We start from the raw sequence: 20,451 nt of genomic DNA on the forward strand, positions 1-20,451 counted from the left end.
TATATATGATACAGTATTGTTAACTAAAGTCACTATGCTATATGTTAGATCCCTAGAACTTATTCATCTTATAATTGGAAACTGGTATCCTTTGACCAACATTTTCTCATTTCTCCCCCGACCCTTGGCAACCACCATTCGACTCTTTGTTTCTATGAATTTGGACGATTTTATTTGTTTGTTTTTATTGAAGTATAGTTGACACACAGTGCTACATTAGTTTCAGGTGCATGTGTTTTAACCATTTTAAAGTGTACAATTCAGTCTTTGAATATATTCACAATGTAGCACAACCATCAGCACGAATTCCAGAACATTTCCATTACCTCAAAAACAAACCCCGTGTCTTTCAATTCCCCTCCTCTCCTGTCCTGTGACCACCGCTAATCTGCCAATCTACTTTCTGTTTCTATGGATTTGCAAATACACACAATGGAATACTACTGAACAATAAAAAGGAGCTAACTACTGATACACGCAATAACATTTTCGATCTCAAAAACATCATGCTGAGTAAAAACAATCCAGATGCAAAAATTACATGTTGTAAGATTCCATTTATATGGAATTTTCGAAAAACCAAAACCTGAAAAACAGGAAGCAGGCAGCGGCAATGGTTGCCTGGGGCCAGGAATATGGGGGTGGGGATTGACAGCAAAGGGGCAGAAGGGAACATTCTGGAGCGATGTCGTAATGGTTGCACAATGTATACATTTACCCAAATTCATCCAACTCCCTTAAAAAGTTTGTAAATGTAAGTTGTACCTCAGTAAAACTATAAAACCCAAACATATCTGTCCCCCAGTGGAGTTCGACTCATGAGCATGTCTTCCTTCATAGTCTGGCTCCAAATCTATCTTCCCAGCCTCATCTCTCACCTCTGTGCATTCATTCAACAAACATTCTCTGACACTTCCACACTTGTTATGCAGAAGGCCCTCAAGAGAACCTCTGTCCTCAGGGACAAAGGAACTCACAGTCTGGTCTGGGAGCAGAAAGAAAGGGCACCCAGTCCTGACAAACATCAGGGATCCTAGAGGATCATCAAGTCTTTTTTTTTTTTTTTTGAATATATGTATATATGTGCGTATATATATATATATATATGTGTGTGTGTGTGTGTATGTGTGTGTGTGTGTGTGTGTATATATATATATATATATTTAGTACCTATCACGGGGCTCGAACTCATGACCCCAAGATCAAGATCAGGAGTCCCATACTCTTCCAACTGAGCCAGCCAGGCACCCTGATTATCGACAGAGTCTTAAAGGAAAGGAAGGGCATACACATTCCAGTCACTCTGAATTTCAAGTTTGAATCTAGTTTCAGTTTAATTTTTTGAATAGGTAATGCATCTACATGGTTGAATAATAAAAGAAGTTATACAGTGAAAAATTTTCTCCCATCCATTCCTCATCTGTCCAATTCTCACTCTACTCCATACAACCATTATTGTTATAAATGTATACTATTTTTCCTCCTTTATGATAGAAAAGATAGCATAATATACACATTGTTTTGGACTTTGCATTGTCATTTGGCAGTAAACCTTTGAGATCTTTCCATACGGGTACAGTGAAAACTTCCACTTAAATTACAGCTATCTAGTCTTCCATTGTATGGATGTGCCATAGTTTATTTATCCAGTCTCCTTTTGGTAAACCTTTGAGTTATTTCCAACAGTCTGTTAAGGCCAACAACGCTGTAATATGTACCCTCTTGAACGTGGTGTATTGCGTTTTGCTTTGTTTGTATATGACAAGTATACCTACGGCTATATATTGAATTCCACAAACACACCAATCACTTTCATATCTGTAGCCTGTTTTCTCTGCCCTGAAAGTCTTCACTCAATCCTATTCGACTGGCAAACTCCTACTTTCCCTCAAAGTCCAGCTCAAATGTCACTTTCTTGTGAAGGCTTCTGAACTCTGGCAAGATTAGGTTGCTCCTTCTTTGTTTTTTCACAGCATTCTGTGTCCACCTCATCAGAATTATCTATTAACACTTCACTCTTCCCCCACTAGACTCGGCGCTACTCAAGGGCATGTGCTATAGATTTCTCTCTGAATCCCTTAGTACTTGGTACCTGGTCCGTATTGAATAAAAACGTGCATTGTGTGAATGGTTAGGGCTGACAGAGGGGTGTGTACTGCTCCTGTCCCTTGCTTTCAGCTGCCTCTTGGTCTCTGTTAGTACTTAGAGGACTGCAGCCAGACAAAGGTGGGCTGTGATTTCCCTTCCCCTCCCACGTAATTCCTTCCTGCCTGCCCAACCCCTTTCCCCCACTTCGGATTCTGTCCACAGCTGCCTCTGTCACCCTTGCTGGATCTGGCATGGATAGCAGCTATTGTAGCTTTTTAGTAGATTAAAATAAATAAATAAAATGGAGCATTGGCTCTACCCATCTTCGCTCTTCTTCGTCAAGTCTTTGGCCTCCTATAGAGCTGAAAGAACAAATCACTTGATAGTCAAATGTACACCAGTCACTCTCAAACATAATGTTCTACACTTTAAGCCAAAGGAGATGACAGTTTACTGTAGTGCTTTTAGGGATGAGGGAAATAGTGCTTTGCAGTGTTTAAGTTAATCAATGTTAAATGATTTTCAAGGGCAACTTAGATTATTTTTTAAAACATTGGGTTAACTCCCATTATGCTCCTAAAATAACCCACTGGTTCTACATCTTTTTTAATGTATGAGCTCCTTTCATTTTATCAGTACCCTTTATTACTATTCACTAGACCTGGCGTAAAACAATTATAATTTATCACTTGCCTAGCGAATGAAAGCAAATAAACAGAACCAAAACAGGCTAAAAAAAAATTGGGTTAACTCTAAAATGTCATGATGCCTAACTCATGCCTTGAACTGTCAATTGCTACATCATTTCCACATTTCCATTAAGCATCTTTTTTTTTAATGTATGTTTGTTTGTTTATTTATTTATTTATTTATTTATTTATTTATTTATTTATTTATTTATTTTTGAGAGACAGAGAGACAGAGCATGAGCGGGAGAGGGGCAGAGAGAGGGGAAGACACAGAATCTGAAGCAGGCTCCAGGCTCTGAACTGTCAACACAAGCCCGACACGGGGCTTGAACTCATGAACTGCAAGATTATGACCTGAGCCAAAGTCAGACGCTTCACTGACTGAGCCACCCAGAAGCATCCAACTCTTGATCTCAGCTCAGTCATAATCTCACAGTTTGTGGGTTCAAGGCCCGCATTGGGCTCCGTGCTGACAGTGAATAGGTTTTTTTTTAAGTTTTATTTATTTATTTTGAAAGAGAGAGTGTGATCAGGGGAGGGGCAGAGAGAGAGAGAGAGAGGGAGAGAGAATCCCAAGCAGGCTCCACACTATTAGTACAGAGCCCTGTGGGGGGCTTGAACCCACGAACTCTGAAATCATGACCTAAGTGGAGATCAAGAGCCGGATGCTTAAATGACTGAGCCACCCAGGCACTCCCACATGAAAAATTATTCTATTTCTTCCTCAGTGGGCGGTGCTGGAAGTGGGACGGCTAGGTCTTCAACTCTGGGATGAAAAGGTAAAAGCTCTATGTTCTCCTTACCCTGGGGAAGCTCTGTTTCACAGGAGGTGAGCCTCAGAGAAAACAAAAGGGAACGAGAGCCCAGGGAAGAGACGGATGGAAGAACGGAGTGAGATGTTTCACCTGAAGAAGTCTCCGGAAAGGTGGTGGCTTAGGTCCCCTGGAGTGCCTTGGCACTGTGGTCTTCAAAATTTCTTGCTTGCATGCCTCCTAAGAGAAATTTGAGAAATGATGTTTCTTCTTGTACCTTTAAAGGTCATATCTAAAACGTTTCATCTTAAGTTTAAATAATGGCAAAGTTTGTTATTTCTGGCATATTATAAGTATTGGCATTTTAAAATAAGATTGTTACATCATTCTGTAAGTGTATCCAAGGGAATCTAAATATCATAATGCATCTATGATCTATTTAAAAAAATACATGAACAAGCTTTTCTTAAAAAGAAATTCTGTATCACTCTTTTTCTCCTTATCTTGTACTTCCATTCTACTTGCTCCTGAACATTTTAATATAAGATTTTAGTCTGGAAAGTCTTTTATTGATCAGCCTATCATATTTCCCTAAAAATTAAAAAAAAAAATCTTTGAGTCTCTAAGTTTAAAACATTCATCTTGCTTGTATTATTAATACAATTTTGAATACCTAATTGGTATAAACAACATAAAATGTTACAAATTTTGATGAACTACTGAAATTAAAATGTAGAATATTTTTGCTGGAATAAGACATGGTTAGAAGTATGAAACACCGTATTCATTTACCCAAACGAATTTATCAAGAACCTCCTATGTGTCAATAGCAACTCTAGTCACTTGGGATATATTAGTAAACACTATGTATAAATCCCTGCCCTTGTGGAGCTTACATTCTAGTGGGGGGTAGGAGACAATAAGCAATAAGCATAAATATAAGTAAATAACACAGTAAATGAGAAGAGCTATGAGGAAGATAGATCAGGGTAAGGGGAATCTGGGGTGTAGGGTAGGGTTCAAAACGAGTTATGGTTTTAAAAAGGTTAGGGTGGGCCTCATTGAGAAGATGACGTATGACTCAAGAGGGTTAGGGAGTTAGCACTGCAGGTATCTGGGGGAGATGTGTCCCAGGCAGAGGGAAGAGCCAACACAAATGCCCTAATTTGAGAATATGGCTCATATCTTCTAGGGTCAATAAAGAAAGTTAGTAAGGCTGCAGCAGATTCATCCAAGGGAACAACAAGAGATGAGATTAGAAAAATAATGATTGGGGTAGGATGGTGGTGAAAATCTTGTGGAACCCTGTAGACTACGGTAAGGACAGTCTTTTACTCTGAGTGAAATGAGGAGCCATTGTGGAGATTTAAGCAGAGGAGTGACATCATTATGTTTTCGGAGGATCACTCTGGTTATTACGTTGAGAACAGACTCTAAGGGGCAAGATGGAAAGCAGGGAGAGCTTTTTTTTTTTTTTCTTCAATATATGAAATTTATTGTCAAATTGGTTTCCATACAACACCCAGTGCTCATCCCAAAAGGTTCCCTCCTCAATACCCATCACCCACCCTCCCCTCCCTCCCACCCCCCACCAACCCTCAGTTTGTTCTCAGTTTTTAACAGTCTCTTATGCTTTGGCTCTCTCCCACTCTAACCTCTTTTTTTTTTTTTTTCCTTCCCCTCCCCCATGGGTTTCTGTTAAGTTTCTCAAGATCCACATAAGAGTGAAACCATATGGTATCTGTCTTTCTCTGTATGGCTTATTTCAGTTAGCATCACACTCTCCAGTTCCATCCACGTTGCTACAAAAGGCCATATTTCATTCTTTCTCATTGCCACGTAGTATTCCATTGTGTATATAAACCACAATTTCTTTATCCATTCATCAGTTGATGGACATTTAGGCTCTTTCCACAATTTGGCTATTGTTGAGAGTGCAAGCAGGGAGAGCTTTTAGAAGACTAATCCAAACATGAGATGGTGGTGGCTCAGACCAGGGAGGAAGCAGTAAAGATGGTAAGGGATGCTCTGAATCTGGACTAGACACTGGACATAAAAGAAAGAGGGAAGGCAGCATGCTTCCAGGGCTTTTGATCTGAGCAATTTGAAGGATGGACTTGTCGTCAATGAGAGAGGAAAGCTGGTGAGTTGAACAGGTTTAAGAGAGAATATTTTTTCAGTTTGTGGCATAAGTTTGAGATGTACAGCAGACTGCTGGATATCAGAATCTGGAGTTTAGATGAGAGGTCTGGGCTGAATCTATAAATTTGGAAATGTCATCATATATGATGATATCTTGTATCTCTGATGTTGTTGAAAGTTAGGAGATTTAATGAGATCACCAATGAAATAAGTATAGATGGAAAGGAGAAGTAATCCAAGGAATGAGCCCTACGTCATTGCAAGGTTGTCTGGGAAAAGAGAACCAACAAAGAAGAAATAAGACAGGAAAAGAGGGATCAGTGATGAAGGAGGAAAACTGGCGAATGTGGTTAAAAAAAAAAAAGGTGAATCAAGTGATTAGCTATGTTAGCTGTTACAGACAGGTCAATTAAAATGAAAATTGTGAATAGATCAATGGACTTAGGCAATATGAAGTTCATTGTTGACCTTGACTAGAATAGTTTTGATAGAGTAGTAAGGATGAAAGCATGAATGGGACTGGTTTAAGTGGGAGACCTGCTCACTTGGATACTTCAAATGTGCCACATCTGTAACCTTATATGCACTGGTGTGATTCTATTACATATGCATGTAGTGTTATCACAGGCATTATATTTGGCATGTTTTTTAACTTTATATAAATTGTATCATATGGCATGAATTCTGCTGCTACAGGGTGGCAGGAGAACCAGAAACAGAAAGCATGGAAAACTCTTGAAATTTTGTTGGAATTGAAGGACAGACACGAGGCAGTAGCGGAGAGAAGTGGGTCAAAGAGGCTTTGTATGATTGGAGAAGTAACAGCTGCTTGTCAGCTGGATGGGAATGACCCGGTATAGAGGGAAACATTGATAATTAGAAGGGGGCAGATAATTGCTGGAGTCATGGTGATGATCTGGATTAGTCAAGCCAAGATTGGTATTTGTTGCCTTAGCAGAGGGACTGGCTTTAGCTAGGAGCATGGAAAATTCAACTACGTAATGGAGGGAAGGTGGAGAAGAGGTTATAGATGTTGGTATGAGGGTATGGGTGGATGGGATCGTGGGATTGTGTGGAGATTTTCGTCTCATTGCTTCAATTTTCTCAACGAAACAGGAAGCAAGGTTACTGAGAATAAGGATGAAAGGGAAGGAGGTGTAGGTTAGAGGACAGAGAGCTATGACATCCAGAAGAATGGAGGAGTGAAGTGGGAGTCTGGGGCAGCACGGAGGGCACACTGGAGGTTGAGTGATGAGATTAAAGTGAAGCTAAGCAGTGTCATTGTGTTTTTCTCCAGCCACATTCAGATGCGTGAGTGCTGGTGTGGGGTAGGTGGGAGCTGGCTTGATCAGGATTGTGGTTTTGCCTAGCAAGCACAACAAAGGGGGATGAGAGTGTGCCGGGGTGGAGAATGTGTGCAAGGGAGTGATTGTAATGATTGGCCAGATATTTAGCCTGGGTAAGGATGGGAGAGAGCAGATACGTACTTTCAACAATTGCTGCAAGGAGATTTGTAAATGAGATCGTGTTCAGAGTATATTTGAAATTGTGATTATGATGAGTTGCAAAGTTTGATAAGGCGCCTATGATTATGCCCATGGGAGTGAGTGGCAGACTTAGGGTAGGACAGGGTCCTTGGAAGAGAAGTCAAAGAACTGAGAGGTCAGGATATTGGGAAGATCATCCACATGTACATTATAAGCACCTAGGATTAAGACAGAAGAGGGGCGCCTGGGTGGCTCAGTCGGTTAAGCGGCCGACTTCACTTCAGGTCATGATCTCGCACTCCGTGAGTTCGAGCCCCGCGTCGGGCTCTGTGCTGACAGCTCAGAGCCTGGAGCCTGTTTCAGATTCTGTGTCTCCCTCTCTCTGACCCTCCCCCGTTCATGCTCTGTCTCTCTCTGTCTCAAAAATAAATAAATGTTAAAAAAAAATTGAAAAAAAAAAAAGACAGAAGTGGTATTGGAGTGACTGACAGAGCAAATGGTGACAAAATGAAGGGGAATGAGAGCAACGATGAGGGGTACTGGATAGGAAGATTTAAAGCTGCAGGTTAGTAGGAAGAGAGGGGGATGGTCTGTTGAGGAACAGGGAGGACACCTACCCGGCTTCCAGGCACAGTCTAAGAGACTTAGGATTGAAAACACAGTTACCACTACTTTCAAAGGGGGAAGGGAAAGCACTGTCCCAGGGGAAAGTCAGGTTTCCCTTAAGCAAGGAAGTGAAGAGAGCTTGAAGACAAATTCTGAGGAGGTTGGGGTTATAGGATTATTATTTGCATAAATAAATAGACGGTGTAGTGGATTCTAATACGGCCCCACATGATCCCTGCCTATGTGGTCTCCTTCTTTTGAGTAAGGGCAGGGCTTGTGAGTTGCTTCTGGTCAATAGAGTATGGCAGAGGCACCTGGGTGGCTCAGTTGGTTAAGCCTCTGAGTTCAGCTCAGGTCATGATCTCTATATTCTTGAGTTCAAGCCCCGTGTCGGGCTCTGTGCTGACAGCTTAGAGCCTGGAGCCTGCTTCAGATTCTGTGTCTCCCCCTCTCTCTGCCCCTTGCCTGCTCTCACTGTCTCTCTCTCTCAAAAATAAATAAGCATTAAAAAAATAGAGTATGGCAAAGGTGACAGGATATATGCAATTATGCATACGTGATTGTTACATACGTCTGTTACCAGTGTCTTACACTGAGAATCTCCCCCTTGCTGTCTTTGAAGAAGCAAGCTGCTATATTGACAAAAAACTGAAGGGACCTCCAGCTGACAGTGAGCAAGGGACTAAGGCCTTCAGTCCTGTGCAGCCTGCAGGGAACTGAATGCTGCCAGTGACAGTTTGGAAGTGCATCCTTTCCCATCCAACCTTCATTTGGGATCTTACAGAGGACCCAGCTAAGCCATGCCTAAACTCTTGACCCACGGAAACTGTGAACTAATAAATGTGTGTTGTTTTAAGCTGCTAAATTTGTGGTTATATTGTCATACAGTGATAAATAACAAATACGAATGGCAAAGGAAGAGGTTTAGTTATACCAATGTTACTTTTTAATTCCTTCTGAGGTAGAGTGCCTAGGAATCACATATTGATCTTTTACCAAATCACCGAGTTAGAGCTTCCTTCAATTTCGTTGGCAGCAAGAACTGGAAACCACCTGACTTGCAAAAGAATTTATAACCCATTCATTTGGGCCATTCACTTCCACATCACAGACACCCATTTCTGAATTGTCCCTTTGAATTGCCCTGGAGGTTTTTACATCTTGAGCTGATGCACCTTAAGTAACGGGTGAGAGTTTTACTTTTTTTCTGTCCGGTGGGAGAAGGACGGTTTTCAAAGGGGACACTCTGTCCTCAGGTGATTTCTCAAGCTGAGCAATTTTTATTAAATAGTACATATAGCAGTGGAAGATGTGTAAATGAATTCCCTTAAAACTAGTCTTGGAAAGTCTTCCTGCACCCTAGGAGTAGGGAACACCAGTGACCATGACAGTTGTAGAGGCTTTCTGGTAGAAGAGGTAAGAGCCCAGGACATGATGGCGGGTAGGACAGCATGGGGATAGGAGGTAGGACACTGTGTGAAAGATAGGAGGGCAACGAGACTTAAGAAATGACTTTAGAACTTCCCAATAATTAGTTTCCGTGGGACCCCCAATGGAGGTATTTCCTAGGTGGTAGAAAAGTAAAATAAAAATTAAAAAAATATATAATTAGTATGTGTTTTCCGAAACTTTTAAAATATAAAATAAACGCATGTATCTTGGAAAGCTTTCAAATAAGTATTAATTCAAAAGCAGAGTTTATGCCTTTCTCTACCCAACAGGTAACCTAGTTAACAGGTGTGTTGTAGGTCCTGGAAGGTCCCTTCCAACTCTGAGGTTTCACCTAGATTCTTCCACTCACTTTTCATAACACCTGGCCAGATTCTCAAATGTGTGATTCCTTGACGCTCCTGTGCATCTCTTCAGCCCAAAAAGGGATTTGGCAAGTTTAAACACCTTTGGATCTAGTAATCCAGGGCTGGTGGAAAGGGAAAGAAGGTGCGGTCATCGCCTGTTTCTTCCCAACGTAAACCGCTACAACCATCTTCTCCCCGGAGCTGGCTGTCCAAGCCTAATTTTTGTGGCCGCAGGTCCTCAAAAAACAAGGCCCGGCTCATCGCTGTTTACAAACACTTACTGGACGCCCACTCTACTCCGAGCTCTGAGCGCTGCTTGCGTACTTTTCTGTAAAGGGATGCCAATTTCCCTGATGAACACACTGCAAGCAGCCTCTCTGGGGCAGCGCCCTCCGCCAGGCCCGGAGCCCAGACCGGCACTCCGGGCAGCTTGCCGACTGGTGCCGCCTCGTGAGCGCCTGCGCAGAGCGACCCTCCCGTCACTCCGGGCGGGAGGCGGGGGCAGCAGGGAGAAAGGAAAGCTGCAGGGGGAAAAAGGGCCAAACCCTGAAATTACCCGGATGTGGTCTCCGTGCGCGCATGCTCAGTGTCCTTTCGACAAGTTGGCAGCAACAACACGGCCCTGGTCGTCGTCGCCGCTGCGGTAACGGAGCGGCTCGGGTGGCGGAGCCCGCGTTCGCGCCCGCCCGCTCTCCTCGGGAGGCCCTTCCCGCCCTCCCCGCGACTCCACGGCCGCCCAGGGGGCGGGAGCGGGTGAGGGGAGCCGGGCGCCCCGCGAGAGAGGCCCCCGGTCGCGGGGCGGCCCGGGAGCTCTAGGCGGCCCGCGCGGGCAGCGGCGCGGCGCCGAGGAGGGGCGGCCTGGCTCGGACGCGGCGGGGCCGGGGCCGAGGAGCGCTCCGGGCCGCCAGGGGAGCGACGGGCTCGGCGCTCCCGCGGACGAGTCGCGGCGGGAGAGTGGACACTCCTCGCCATCGCCCGAGCCCAGGTAACGCGCCATGTCCCCTCCCCTTCCCCCGGCCGGGCCCGCGCACCCCGCCCGCGGCTTCCCCGCCCCGGGGCGGGCTCCCGGCCGCGGCCGGGAGCAAGCAGGAGGCCGGCGGGTGCGCCGGGAGAGCGAGCGCGGCCCCCTGACGGGCCGGGCCGGCGGCCCCTGCGCAGGGGCCGCGGGGCCTCGCGTCACTCGGGCTACGGGCTGGGTCCTGCGGCCCCGAACTCCCCTTGCGGTTTGTGGCAGAATCAAGTTAAACTCGGACCGGGACTCCTGCTGCGGCCGCCGCTTCTCTTTGTTGTTCTTGAGTAGTTTCGCTGTCCGCCCCAGCCGAGTGCGCTGGGTTGGCCGGAGCGTGTCGCCTCAGGTATAAATGAAAGTTGTAAATGGCTTGTCTTCATTTCTTTTCTTAAGCAAATTTTTGTTTTCTCTTTGTCCTTCACTTTCCCTTCCTGGTTGTGTCATTCCAGTTTATGTTTCTGGCTTTGATTTGTTTACTTACTTTTTGAGTAGTGTGGGTGATGGCGGTATGCGGGAAACATTCTCGGCACCTAACTGACCACCCCCACCTTCCACTCCTCTAACAAAAAATAAAGGACGTAGTTTATTTTATTGCTAGGATTACGTGTACTGAGCGTGAAATTGGTATACGATGTAGGGCGGTGGCTCCATCACAGCCCCAAACTGCTGTTATAATCTCTCCGGCAAGATTTTCAAAGAAATGGGTGTGTTTGGTTAACTGGAAAGATTTCTTTGAGGGTGCAGAGAGGTTTTTAAAACTCTGTTGATGGTTGATAGCTATCCCCCCCCCCCCCCGAAAGTACTGGTAAAAATTTTAATGAATATATTTTTAATTAATTTGTTTTGAATTTGGTTTCCTCATGCCTTTCGTTTTTGCATTCTAGTTTAAGGTGAAACCGCTCGTTTTTCCGGAATTACAAATATAAGATGATGTGGAATCATTTTAATTAGTCTGAGTTGATTTTCTAAAGGCATGTAATCTTGGCTAATTTTGTTAACAACCTTTGACTTTTGCCAGACTTACATCTTTTTAGCATCAATAGCAGTTTAATAATGTGGGTTTTAAAAAGTAGGTTCAGTATTTTTTGTTGGAAGAAACTATGTAGTCTTATAGAAAATAAAGAAATGCATACTTTCATAAAGTAATTAGATTTAGAATATTGCAGTGGAATAAATTTTACTGTGGATTTCATTAACTGCCTTTGCCTTGTTGCACTGAGACTGTATTTCAGTTGAAATATAGCATAGGAAGTTCCAATGTGTAACTTCTTTTTCTGCTAAGGACTTATTTCTTATTTTCTCTTTTGGAAAGTTCTGATATGCTTAGTACATGACATTTCAAGTTGTAAATGATTGATATCATTAACGTTTTAAAATATGATATCCTGTTAATGCTTCCTAAGTTCATTTTTTTATGATTTTGTTTTCTTAAATGGGTTTGTTACTGAACAAAGTAATACAGGTAGGCTAAGCATTTAAGATTTGCAGAATCTTTAGATATAAAGGTGCTAATGAATTATGTAAATTTCAGTTGTTGGAATTAAAACTAAAAGCCTTTCTAGAGAAAATGGATACATTTTGTGAGTCTATTAATAGAAGTGGCTTTTTCTTTGCTTTCCAGGTTTTTGGGGTGAGGTTGCTTTAAAGAGGTATTACACCTTAATTTTCTGATTTTCGAGGTGGGAGTACCTAATAGGAATTTCTCTGTATAGCTAAGTGCCTTCATTGTAAATCTTGAGCTTAGAAAAAAACTGCAAATCAATTTCAGATTTAATGAAAATTTGGGCTGAGAAGGTGAATTTGAAATTTTGTATACATTTTATGTGGATCTTTGGCCTTTTCTGATGGCTTTGTTGTTTGAAACAATTCTGCTTATACTATGAAGCAGCAATTCTTATTTCGAAAACCTATGCTTCACTTTTTAAAGCTACATTTTAGTTGAGCTATTTCTTTATTTGTATGTGAATTATTTTTTCTGCATTCCTCTTTAGATCCGCCCCCCAAACCCCCAAATTAAGAGCAAGTATTAAACTAATTTATGCTGCCCAGTCACACACCGCCTCTCTGGCTTGGAAGCTGTTTTTTCTGATTGAGCTGGTGTTATAGTAACATCATTAGCCACTATTCTAATTGAGCTGTGAATTGCTGAGGCCCCTACTAGGGCAGTTAACCCCACAGGATCTGCCTCGTTCATTACATTTAAAATGCATATTTAGTCTTGTCTAAGATTTTACCTACTTTGGTGAGAACATATATTATTTTTTTTTTATGTTTAAACTTACTTCAGTTCTATTTTGGCCTCCTCTAGCTCATGCCTAACTTTTTTTTCATTTTTCATTTAGTGATTTTAAGGGTGAATGGTTCTTTAAACATCTTATGTTGGCATTTCAGTGCTCCTTGTACATGTTTTGATTTCCTTTTTTTCTAGAAGATTGTGTAGTTAGGCAGGAATTTTTGTTTTGCTTAAGTGATGATTAAAGATGACTGTGGGGGCACCTAGGTAGCTCAGTTGGTTAAGCTTCTGACTTCGGCTCAGGTCACGATCTCACAGTTCATGAGTTTGAGCTCTGCGTCGGTCTCTGTGCTGTCAGCTCAGAGCCTGGAGCACGCTTTGGATTCTGTGCCTCTCTCTCTTTCTGCCCCTTCCCTGCTCGCGCTCTCTTTCTCTCTCAAAAATGAATAAACATTTAAAAAAATAAACATGACTCTGAGGTGATGTTTAATCATGTGTAAAACTAATATGACTAAGTTTCATTGATTTCATTATTTTCTACACTCAATGAAAGTTAAAGGACTTACATCAGCATAACACAGAATTTAATTTTGTTAAATTATCAAATTTAGGGCTTTTTACTCAACAGTTGATGAAGATTCAGTTGCTTTAAAAAGAGAAACAGTTGACAAATATGTCTAGATATTCATTTGAATAACTTTCAGTATGATACTGTTTGCATCATAACATAACAAAACATATGCTTGATAATGAGTCAGATTTAGTATTTTTGGATTTTTTGTTTCATTTTTAAAATGTGTAATTTTGGTGATGGAAAATGTGGCCGAATTCCAGTTTCTCAGGAACAAGGTATTTTAGGTTGTGTCACCCTGACACTATTATGTGATATGTTTGGCATCCAGGAAAATTTGTTTTAACCATGAAAGTGGATAGAAACTAGGGTGGTACTTATGTAAAACTAAGATGATGGGTGGTGAGAATCTTATAATTTAAGTCTTGATTATTTGCGACTGCAAATGATACAGGTCAGATAGCTAGCTACAAGAGACCGATTATAAAGAGTATCTGTTGGGGTACCTGGGTGCCTCAGTCAGTTGAGCATCCGACTCTTGATTTTGGCTCAGGTCATGGTCCCAGGGTGGTGGGATCAAACCTCATCTCTGGCTCCATGCTGAGCGTGGAGCCTACTTGAGATTCTCTCCCTCCCCCTCTCTCCCTCTCCCCCTCTACCCTCTTCCAGGCTTCTGTTCTCTCTCTCTCAAAAAAAGTGTCTATTATAACATCTTAATTTAAAATTGGTGATAATTGGGGGTGCCTGTGTGGTTCAGTAGGTTAAGTTCCCGACTTTGGCTCAGGTCATGATCTCACGGTCCGTGAGTTTGAGCCCCACGTCAGACCCTGTGCTGATAGCTTGGAGCCTGGTACTGCTTCCGATTCTGTGTCTCCTTCACTCTCTCCCCCTCCCCTGCTCACACTCTGTCTCTCTTTCTCTCTCTCAAAAATAAACATTAAAAAAAATTTTTTTTAAGTTGGTGATAATTGTAAATACGTTTAGGGTCAAAGACTATGTTAAGTGAAAATTGCATTTTAGAAAACTTGTAACTGTATGGGATCCATCTTTTTATTGCTTTTTTACTCCCAAGGTTTAGGACAGTGTTTCTCAACTTTGGCTGCATTTTGAAATCTTCCGGGGAGCTTTACAAAATACTAGTGGCTGGATCCTACCTCCAGAAATTGTGATTCATTTGGCCTGCGGTGCAGCAAGATCAGAGTTGGAGGTGGTTTAGCTGTTAGAGTCCTCTAACTTAATTTTTTTTAATGTTTTTAATTTATTTTTTGAGACAGAGTGCCAGTGAGGGAGGGGTAGAGAGAGGGGAACAGAGGATCTGAAGTGGGCTCTGTGCTTGATAGGCTGACTGCAGCAAGCCTGATGTGGGCCTCGAACTCATGAACTGTGAGAGATCACAACCTGAGCTGAAGTCAGATGCTCAACCCACTGAGCCACCCAGACACTCCATCTAACTTTATTTTTTGAACTGTTTCAACTTGTGTTGGCTTTACATTCTTTAATACAGTGAGGTGTCTGTGTACTATGTAATCATCTCACATCTAATTTAATGGGTCTCTTGAAGGTATTGCCCCATTCGTTTTGCTTCAGTGTTTGTCTCTTCATTTGTCGCTCTCTCCCCTTTTCTCCTCTTTTTCAATTCATTTGAAGTGTCTGGTAGCAAGTTTTAGGTACTTGTATTTTCCCATGATAAGAAGTTGGTATAGCATCACTATTCTGAATAGGGAGTTGATCTCCCCCCCCCCCCCCCCCCAACCCCGGCCGGCCAAGTACTCAAAAATACTTACTTGGGCTCCTTTTAGAGATTTAGGATTTTGTGTAGGTGCCAAAATTACCATCTAAACTCCCAGTGGAATTTGTTCTTCAAGGGGGGAAGGTTAATCTGCTTGGAAGCCATAACATTTTCTAGGCACCAGTTAACTAGTCACTTCACTGGTTCTGAGAGGCAAGCTGCACCTTTTTGCTGTCAGGAGTTAACTTAAACACTGGGAGACAGTTGTTCAGCAGGCCCCACCAGTTAGCATTTTTTTATATCATCCAAGGAGGGCATGTCCAGTTCATTTACATCACCTGGAGTAGTACCCAAGTGCTAGTTGAAGAGTGGTTGCATCTCCATCTCTGGAAGAGCTTTATTTCTCTCTTCCCATGCTCCATCCCAACACACACACAGATTCAGAATGGGAATTGAGTGGAGGAGGCATGGGGATCTGTATTATATATTTTAAAAAAATAGCTCTTGATTTTATAGGCTTTGGGTATTTTAGTATGCTTATCCTTATTGCTTTAATATGGTACCAGCTTTATTTTGCAGTCATTGATGCACTGGAGTAATTTACTTAAAATCTGTCAAATCCCAATTTGCATGTTTAGAATGCATATCATTTATGTTTGTTTTTTTTTAAAGGACTGCTACTGAATATTTGTGTTTTTTTGTAGTAAGGGATGATTTCTATATTTTAATATTGATGAATTCAATCTTTTTCAAGTCAAAATGTATTTCTGGTTTTTTTTTCATGCTATATGATCTTTAAGTATAAAGACTTCCAATCACATCACCTACGGACCATTTTACCCACTGCTCTTTTGGCCCCCAGTCTCTTGTCTCTCTCTTCAGCAATGGTGAGGTGGATACACTTTCCATGGGGAAGAGAAATCCATGTTTTGTTGCCTTTGTGATTAACAAAAATGTTGGAGAGCTGGGTGGCAAAGCTGTTGCCATTGGCATCTTTCACGTGACCCAGTTCTTCCTAGGTTAGAACCTTCAGTCACCATACACAGATTACCAGTATCAAACTTGTTGAAATCAGTAATCTTTCTAGTCTCCAACATTCTGAATGGTGTCATTCACCTTGATTGAGGGGATCAGGATAGCAGATGGTGAGAGCATCATGGGTCACCATGAGGCATTCCTTTTATCCCCATAAAGATTGTTATCATTTTGCACAACTTATACTTGGCCTCCTTAGGTGAAATCTGATGAACAGCAAAGTGACCCTTGGTGTCATAAATGAGACAGAAATTCTCCCCAGTTTTGTCAATGCTGATGACATCCGTAAAACCAGCAGGGTAGGTTGTATCAGTGTGGACCTTGTCATCAATCTTAATAAAACACTACATACAGATCTTCTTTACTTCACGTCCCGTTAGGGCATACCTAGTCTGATCTTTAGGGAAATAATGAGGAGATGATCTCTCAGTTTATGGGGACTGGTAGATGGATGAGGGGCAAACATACCAATCAGTTAATCCAGCATCCTGCGCTCTGGAGCTGCTACATGCTTTAGAGGCTTCTTGGGACCACAAGCATGGCCACAATAGGCATGTGAAAAGAGCAAAATATATTTCTAAATGTAAAACTTTATGAAGGATATTTATCAGTGGTATTCATTAGTGAATTCTAGAGCATATCAACAGATGCTAATCATTGTAACAATTCAGTAATTTGGTGAAAGGATGGCCGGAAGTAGTACTTAATGTGGTAAGATAAACCAGGTATCATTGTACACAAACACACTAGGTACATCTCTGTCATAGATATGTCCCACTAAATTAGTTGAAGGAAGAATTTCGTGTGTATACATGTCGAAATTAAGCAGCGAGTTTTAAAGAAAAATGATGTAACTTTTGTGCAGTTAGTCTTTTTTAAAAGTTTCTTAAATGTTTATTTTTTAGAGAGAGAGCGCGAACAGGGGAGGGGCACAGAGAGAGGAAGACATAGAATCTGAAGCAGGCTCCAAGCTATCAGCACAGAGCCTGACGTGGGGCTCCAACTCACAAACCGTGAGATCATGACCTGAGCCAAAGTCAGGCACTTAACTGACCGAGCCACCCTGGTGCCCTGTGCAGTTAGTCTTTTTTATCAGTTGCATATATCCATGATACTGCAATTTGTTTCACTGTCTTTTTGCTAATTTGTAAAGTGAAGTATGTAGACTAGCATAGGCTAGATCAGTGCTTTCTGAAACTGACAGCACCTCAAACTCTTAGAGTGCTTTTTAAAGGTAGGGCCCCATTCCTGGTACATAGTTAGTAGGACTGGGCTAACCTGCAGGGGATTCTGAAACACCTCTTTTGAAAGAATAAGCTACATGAGTTGATAGTTTCCTTTGTGTCAAAGGTTTTAGGAATTGTATTTTTCAGTTATCAGTTATTAAAATTCAGTTTTTAGGGGGCGCCTGGGTGGCGCAGTCGGTTAAGCGTCCGACTTCAGCCAGGTCACGATCTCACGGTCCGGGAGTTCGAGCCCCGCGTCAGGCTCTGGGCTGATGGCTCAGAGCCTGGAGCCTGTTTCTGATTCTGTGTCTCCCTCTCTCTCTGCCCCTCCCCCATTCATGCTCTGTCTCTCTCTGTCCCAAAAATAAATAAACGTTGAAAAAAAAATTAAAAAATAAAATAAAATTCAGTTTTTAGAACAGTGTTTCCCAAGGCACCTGGGTGACTCAAGTCAGTTGAGCATCCAACTCTTGGTTTCGGCTCAGGTCATGATCTCATGGTTTGTGAGATTGAGCCCCACATTGGGCTCTGAGCTGATGGCGTGGAGCCTGCTTGGGGTTCTCTCTCTGTCCTCCCCCACTTGCTCTCTCTCTCAAAATAAATAAACATTAAAAAAAATTAAAAATTGTGTTTCTCAAAGTGTAGTCCACAAAATCCTGGGGTCCCCGTGGCCTTTTTCTTTTAGGGGGCTCATGAAGTCATTATTTTTAATATTTAATTTTGAGTGAGAGAGAGAGAGAGAGAGAGAGAGAGAGAACACAAGTGGGGGAGGGGCAGAGAGAGAGGGAAACAGAATCTGAAGGAGGCTCTGCACTGTCAGCACAAAGCCTGAGGTGGGGCTCAAACTCAACCATGAGATCCTGACCTGAGCCGAAGTTGGATGCTCAACTGACTGAGCCACCCAGACACCCCATCAAAATAATTTTTATAATAAAATATGTTACTTGCTGTATTTCTGTGTTGATATTTGCACTGATGGTGAAGAAGTGGGTGGCACACCGCTTGTACCTTAGCATGAATCAGGGCAGTGGCATTAAACTGTATGAATCTTTACTTGTTCTTCACAGCCAAACACATCTTAAGCGTTTGAAAAAGTCTCGTTTCACTTAAGAAAAGCCTTGGTGAAGCAGTAATAAGTTTTATTTTTGAAATCTCTACTCTGGAGTGCATATCTTTTTAATACTCTGTGTGATTCAGTGGAAGTGTGCATAAAATACTTCTGCACATCCAAGTACAAGATTCATCTCTAGGAACAGTACTTGTGTGGTTGAGCTGCAAGGTAAATTAACTTTTTTTGAATGGAATACCACTTTTATTTTTACTTAAAACTGACTGAGATGAACTATAGTTTCTCATACTTGGATATTTGTCAGGTATTTCCTTGAAAATTAATGAAGTGGGCCTGACACTCAAGGAGAATAACTAGCTGTTGCCAATGATAAAATCCTGATCTTTCAGGTGAAAATTAGATTTGAAAACTTGTGTCTGTCACCATGGGCAGATCATTACACCAGCTGTGTAATACTTAAAGATTTTTCTGATGAGATTGGTGATGATATTAAGGAATGTGATTTTTAAACGATGTATATTGTGTAAGGAAGTATGCCAGCATTTGGAAGATCTGTATAATTCATCGAACCAGTACTTTTTAGTGACCAATGCATGATGTTACAAGATATATCACCAATATATCACCAGTATACACCAAACAGAGCCAAGAAGTTCGTTGATATGGTTTCAGATTCCACATTGCAGCTAACCTTTAACGATTGCCATTTGGTGCATTTTGGTGTTGAATAAAAGATGAATAATCATTATGATCTAACATGCTATTAAAATACTCCTCCCTTTTCCAAGTATGTGTGTGTGAGAGGCACATTTTCTTCATGTTCTTTAACCAAAACAACAGATTGAATGCAGAAGCAGGGGCACCTGCCTGGCTCAGTTGGTGGAATGTGCGACTCTTGTACGTTTGAGCTCTATATTGGATGTAGAGATTACTTAAAAAGAAAATCTTAAAAAAATAAATAAAATAAAAAAGTGCAGAAGCAAAGATGAGAATCTAGTTGTCTTAAGTTAGATACTAAAGAAATTAGCAAAAATGGAAAACAATGTCACTCTGAATACTGATGTTTTTGTTTTGGAAAATAGTTATTTTTCATACAACATATTAACACATATGGGCTTATTATTTTAAACTAATTTAATAAAATGCATGTTTAAACACTTTTTAGCTTTAGCACATGAAAGAAACATTAACAAAAGCTGTTTGGAATTCTTAGTAATTAAGAATGTAAATAAGGGGACCTGAAACCAGACAGTTTGACAACTGCTGGTTTTTTTTTTTTTTAATGTTTATTTATTTACTTTGAAAGAGGGAGGGAGAGAGAGCAAGTGTGGGGGAGGGGCAGAGAGAGGGAGAGAGAGAATCCCAAGCAGGCTCCCTTCGCAATGCAGAGCCCAATGTGGGGCTCAATCCCACAACCATGAGATTATGACCTGAGCCGAAATGAAGAGACAGATGCTTAACTGACTGAACCACTCAGACCCCCCTTGACAACTGCTATTTTTAAGGTTATTAATTGTCTATTGTTGACAGGATTATGATTGGTTCCACTTTTTATGTGGTTTGTGTTATATCGCTGTTATTCTATGAATGTTAAGTCAATTTTTGCTTAGTAATTATGTACTGGAAAACATGTATCAGTCAAATTTTTGTCAAAAGGGGAATTCCTTGGCTTGGTCTGAAAATAGAGCTGGCCTCAGAGTGCCAGATCGTTGGTCACAACCAGCCAGTATCATCAGGACTCATTGTCTTGTATTTGCTTTTCTTTCTGTTAGTTTAAGTCTTGGGTCAGGTTGAGGATAACTACTTCCAGTGTCAAGCCCAGCAGAGAGAGATTTTTTTTCCCTTTGCAGTTCCAACAGAAGTCCTGGAGCTGTGTCATTGATCTGACTTGGGTCCTTTCCCATCTTAGAAGCAACTAATGTGGCTAGGAGGTGGCTCTGGTTAGTCAGCCTGGGGATCGTCCCACCTGCCCAGATGGGGAGATTCTCCTTGGAAAATCAATTGCAGGATAGTTGGCAG

General features: G+C 41.8%; 2 protein-coding genes and 1 pseudogene across 8 annotated transcripts in view; 1 reads left to right on the top strand and 2 right to left on the bottom strand.

Moving 5' to 3' along the window:
• The window catches only part of SMAD4 (SMAD family member 4), a 109,630-nt gene that overhangs the window by 36,780 nt on the left and 52,399 nt on the right, over positions 1 to 20,451 (top strand). For 4 of the 6 annotated variants that reach the window (XM_023242002.2, XM_045042306.1, XM_023242003.2 and 1 more), the window contains exon 1: positions 10,411 to 10,545. The exons of 1 other annotated variant lie outside the window; for it this stretch is intronic. The gene's annotated coding sequence lies outside the window, so the exon portion shown is untranslated. Of the gene's footprint in view, positions 1 to 10,410; positions 10,546 to 10,663; positions 10,916 to 20,451 lie in introns of those variants that run through there. One more of the 6 variants, XM_011287987.4, reaches the window with a different exon arrangement.
• Positions 1,177 to 10,532, bottom strand: LOC111557333 (translation initiation factor IF-2-like). 2 transcript variants are annotated; one of them, XR_006588404.1, is made up of 3 exons: positions 10,117 to 10,532; positions 3,683 to 3,769; positions 1,177 to 2,450 (listed from the first exon to the last, which is right to left on the bottom strand). XR_006588404.1 is itself a non-coding variant. In XM_023242004.2 (2 exons), exons 1-2 carry the CDS (start codon positions 10,530 to 10,532, stop codon positions 3,745 to 3,747), a joined length of 441 nt encoding a protein of 146 aa, XP_023097772.1. In that variant the 3' UTR covers positions 3,414 to 3,744. The 2 variants fall into 2 exon arrangements, 1 of the variants encoding a protein (XP_023097772.1); XM_023242004.2 differs by lacking the exon at positions 1,177 to 2,450 and having other exon boundaries at positions 3,414 to 3,769.
• LOC101094886 lies at positions 15,923 to 18,379 on the bottom strand (annotated as a pseudogene).

The sequence above is a fragment of the Felis catus genome, chromosome D3 (assembly GCF_018350175.1).
Source record: "Felis catus isolate Fca126 chromosome D3, F.catus_Fca126_mat1.0, whole genome shotgun sequence".
NCBI classification, from domain to species: Eukaryota; Metazoa; Chordata; class Mammalia; order Carnivora; family Felidae; genus Felis; species Felis catus.